General features: G+C 37.8%; 1 protein-coding gene across 1 annotated transcript in view; it reads right to left on the reverse strand.

The window, feature by feature from the left end:
• ADAM28 (ADAM metallopeptidase domain 28) overlaps positions 1 to 5234 on the reverse strand; it is a 97931-nt gene that overhangs the window by 31967 nt on the left and 60730 nt on the right. Inside the window, exon 13 of the mRNA XM_004707700.1 lies at positions 4267 to 4462. Coding sequence (XP_004707757.1) covers positions 4267 to 4462 — 196 coding nt within the window. The remainder of the gene's footprint in view (positions 1 to 4266; positions 4463 to 5234) is intronic.

The raw sequence follows: 5234 nt of genomic DNA on the forward strand, positions 1-5234 counted from the left end.
AAAAACCTCACGACCTAATATAAAACCAGTGTGAAAGCACATATTTAGCATAATTCCATTGACCATTAAAAGAAATATATATAGGTTGCCATATTTCTTTCTTGATCAAGAGAAATTTGGGTTAAAATACTTTTTAAAATATTCTAAATCTGTTTCCTCTATTTTTGGAAATATTTGGATGATCCAATGATGACTAAAAATTCATCTAAAAATTAAGACAGCTAAGAGAACTTAGCAATTATGCCAACAGTCTCCTTGCAGATATTCAATTATATCCTATTGGTATATGCTATTGTGATAACTACCAGCTATAATTTATCAAGCTCCTCTTATGCACCAGGTTTACATAAACTTCACACATATGCATTAAATAATTTTACATGTACACCTTCTCAGAGTCCCAGCGGATGGGCAGTAGAGTATAATGGTTATAAACTCAGGCTTTCACAGTCAGTAATGCTGAGCAGCTATGTGACCTTGGGCAAGTGGCTTTATTTCTTTTTGATTGGGTATGCCCTCTGTAAAATAAGGATCTATATTGACATCTACTTCACATAATTGCTGTGAGGATCAAATGACTTAATGACTTTACACACACACACACACACACACACACACACACACTACAGAAAACACTGCCTGGTCAACAGTAAATGATGAATAAACCCTAGCCACTCTTATTATTTTTCCCATTTTACCCATAAGGAAATGGAGAACCAGACTGAAACACAAAAAGATGCGTAATCAGACAGTTCTACCTGAGTCTACGACCTACATTCCCCTTTTTTGTATATGTGTGTGTGTGCTCGGCTGCCCCACGAAAGGTAAGTAGAAAACTCCTACAAAAAAATTTAAGGTCAGAATTAAAAAGCAAACAATAAAAATCAGTCTAGGTTAAAAATAAGCCAAATCCTATGAAGATATTACATTGATCTTTAAAACATCACTTAAACTATTATAATGACTGGTAAACTCATTTAAATTTTAAATGAATTTCATATTCAAGTGTTCAGGATGCCACTGGTTTTATTAACCTACTTATTATTTCATATATTAGAAATATTTATTAATTTTATAATACTATATTATTCAAATATAGATATTGAAAAAAGTGTAATTCTAATTGCAAAATTCAATGATGGCTACTGCTTTTGCAGAAAGTATCATTAATATGTTTGGCATTGCACTATTAACTTTTCCCAGTTTATAGTATGTCTTTTTCCTTCTGCAAGTATGAAACATTTTATATATTCTTTATGTTAGACTAGAAATGTTTATAATAAACATATGTAAGTCTATAAAAGGCTGACTACAAACTTCATAAACAACATATTTCTGTGTAGCCTCAGCAACAATCCATCTTGCCAAGGACCTACCTCTTTTTCATTGGCCCTCACTTTACGAAGCATGATGTCCCTTTTCAGGGACTGGACTTGCCTGATAATGTGTCCAAAGTATGTAGACTAAATCTTGCCATCTTCTATTTGAAGGAGCACTCTGGCTCTACTTCTTCCAAGACAAATCTGTTGGGTCTTTGGCAGTCCATGAGACTTTCAATATCCTTTGCCAGCACCACAATTCCAATGCACCAATTCTTTTATGCTTCTCCTTATTTAATATCCAACTTTTACTTCCATATGAGGCCATTGAAAATAGGATGTCTTGAGCCAGGTGTACCTTAGCAAGGTAACATCCTTGTTCCTCAATGCCGTAAGGAGGTCTTCTGGAGTAAATATGCCCAATGGCACGTGTCCTTTGATCTCTTGACTGCTGCTTGAGCACTGATTGGGAATACACGAAGAAACTCAAGCCAACTTCAGTCTTTTCTCTACTGGTCATGAGATCACCTACTGCTCCAGTTGTAATGATTTTGGTGTGCTTTCCCTTGAGTTGTAAGCCATACTAAAAGCTGCAATCCTGGATCTTCATCGCCAAGTGCTTTAAGTCCTCCTCGAGTTCAGCAAGCAAGGTTGTGACATCTGCATATTGCAGGTTCATAAGCCCTCCTATATTCCTAATGCGAAATTCCTCATATAATCCAAAGTCTCTGATAATGTACTTCGCATATGGTTGAGTCATTATGGTGAGAGGACACAACCTTTGTGCAAACCTTTCTTGCTGTCAAACCATGCACTTTCCCCTTGTTCTGTAAATGTAACTGTCTCTTGACCCATGTACAGATTCCACATGAGCACACCTAAGGCTATCCATAGTCTTATGGTGCACGTACATTAGTTAAATAATTTTCACGTTCATTGGCCATTTGTATTTATTTTTTGCTCTTGGCCACCTTTTCAATACTATGCATTCCAAATTTGTACTGATTTGGAGGAAGGAGTGGATATTACAGAAAGGGCCTTTTGTGTGTGGTTGTCATTTCTGTTATGTAGTACTATACTTTTCAGATGTTGCAAGTACATTTAAAATAAATTAATAATTTTAGGAGCAGAAATGAACTTCATGTAGATTAGTGGTTCTCAACCTGTGGACCGCGACCCCTTTGGGGGTGGAACAACCCTTCACAGGGGTGGCCCGATTCATAACAGTAGCAAAATGACAGTGATGATGTAACAGCAAAAATAATGTTATGGTTGGGGGCCCGCACAACCTGAGGCACTGTATGAAAGGGTCTCAGTATTGGGAAGCTTGAGAACCACTGATGTAGATATATCTATTTCTCACATTTAAAAAAATTAAAATGGTTTTAAAATGTATTAATAGGTCTTTCCTATTGCTGTGAATGTATTGATTAACTAGATAGATATTCCGAAACATTTTTAAAATGCCCTGCAGCCAGAAACAACAGGGACACAACTGTACACAAGACAAAAGATTCCCCATATACATGGATCTTTATAGACTTGTAAGGGAGGTATATGGATACTAACCAGAGCCAGACAAAAGGAGAAGGTAAAATTGTTAAACGTGTTGCAGTAATTTATTGAGATAAGGAAGCTCTCACACTATACCTTAAGATGTCAACTCTGTGATAACAATTTGCTTTCCCCAAGTTTTGCTAAAGCCTAAGGAAGGGGACATTGTATCTCTAGTCAATAAAAGAAAAAAAGAGCATTTTTCTCCATTTTTAATTCAGTATGTTGTTCGATGTGTAGTGTACAGATTGCTAAAGTCAGGTTCTAGTGCATTCCTGCACTTCTTGATGAAGTAATGGTATTAAACTTTGCTCTACAAATGTTGCATCACTCTTAGCAGACCAGAGGCTGAGATGTAAGATTGCCTTCTCCAGTCTTATCCATTTAGTTCCCAGGTGACTTTTTCCCCTTGTGTGTTATAAGTCAGTGATTGATTTTTGCTTCCCTTATGTATGTTTTCAGAAATGATGTGACAACTCTCTTCAAATACTGTTTGGGATAATGTAGGTTGTTCCCTATTGCTGAAAAAGAAATATTTTCCCAATCATTTCTGTGTGGATCTGAAAGTGTGGCTGGAAAAATTATGAAGATTAAATGTAATTAAATAATTGAAGTCATATCCAGGAAGTCTGAATAATAGCTTTGTAAAATTGCCTTTTTAATCCAGTTATTTAGCACAACTTACATATCAATTTAATGTTTGGGAGATTAAAAATTATATTTGTATTACATTTTGGGGTTGTATGAAAAAATAAAAGGCACCAAATTAAACCTGAATTTCAGAGAAACTTAAAAAAAAGCCTAAGTGTCTCCCAAAGAAGCCCTTTGGTGCAATGGTTAAAATGCTTTGCTGCTAACTCAGAAGTCACTGGAGGGAACCCACCAGCCACGCCTCTGGAGGATGTACCTGGGTCAGCTCCGGGAAAGACTGCAGCCTAGGAATCTTGGCGGACAGTTGTCCTATGTGGTCACACTGAGAATGGACTATAGAGAACAAAACAGCAACCATATGCCCCAAGTAATGCATAGGATAGATTTCAACTAAACAATTACTATTAATCAGAAGTTAACATTTAACATATTCTATTTGCTAAATCTAACTACCCTGAAATTAACCTTTTTTAAAAAAAAATCATTTTACTGAGGGCTCTTACAACTCTTATAAAAATCCATACTAAAATTAACCTTAACTCCTAAAATGTACTTATTCATGATTTTTAATATTGGCATAGTTTTTAAGAGGAATGCGACAAATGGTCCTTTGGCCATGATTACGCATAGACAGTGTCATCTGCGATGTGTGTGTGTGTGTGTGTGTGTGTGTGTGTGTGTGTGTGTGTAGGTTCATAGAAAGAGGCAGGAACGGCAGCAATAAGGGAGTTTGTGCTCCTACCTGCTCCCCACATTTCGGTGCACTGTCCCTGTAGGGTGGGGCACATTCCCATCAAGCAATAGCCTTGCCCATTTTGGCAAGGGAAGCCATTGACTCGGAACCTGTCATCAGCACACTGGCCAGATTTACCATCACACATTTCCGGCAGGTCACACTCATCTTTTGCTGGTCTGCAGACAGTTCCAGCTGTTTTAAACTGTAGGAAACAACAAAATGATGAGAAGGCAGTTTTCCACCTGGTTAACCATAATATCTCAATTTCACACAAATCATAATTTTCAGTTGTTCTCCCCGCTGTTAATTTAGGGGTGAACTTGGAGACACTACTCAGCTTATCTTTGCATTGTACATAAGTGAAAGCCATTCTTCTTTAAGTCACCTCTATTAACTTTGGCCAAGGTCCCTGAGTGCATAAGCAACAAGCTCACAGCCACTGATGGACGGGCTTGAGATTTGAACCTACTCAGAGACACCATGGAGGGAAGACCTGGTGATTAAAGATGACAGCTAATAAAACCCTGTGGTGCTCAGTTCTACTTATAACACGTGGGTTCACCGGGACTCAGAATCAACTCCAGGAAAATCTACTCCAGGACTTGGTTTGTTTTGGGTTATTGACTTTGGACAATGCCTTAAGTCGTAAAGCAATCAGTGTTTCTGAATGTGTCGTACAAACACTATGGACACACTAGAAAAATGCAGAATAAAACCAGAGGAAGCTCTTTCTCTCATAGTTACACGCTTCTTGGCCAAGATTTACAAGAAGGCTGACATCTGCAGCTTCTGAGATTTTCGCGGCTGGAGTGAATCTTCAGTTAAGTAAGATCAGCTTGAGAGCCCCATCGGCGTGCTCTGAGCCTTTCCCAGGCACCCAGTTCCCCAGTCCTTAGTTCCCTTTATTGTATTTTCAAGCATTTCTTTGCAGTCCACATCTTCCTGTTAAGTGATTTATCATGGGGGGGGGGGAT

Source organism: Echinops telfairi, unplaced genomic scaffold (assembly GCF_000313985.2).
Source record: "Echinops telfairi isolate 266 unplaced genomic scaffold, ASM31398v2 ScPeMD7_9;HRSCAF=40, whole genome shotgun sequence".
Taxonomy (NCBI): domain Eukaryota; kingdom Metazoa; phylum Chordata; class Mammalia; order Afrosoricida; family Tenrecidae; genus Echinops; species Echinops telfairi.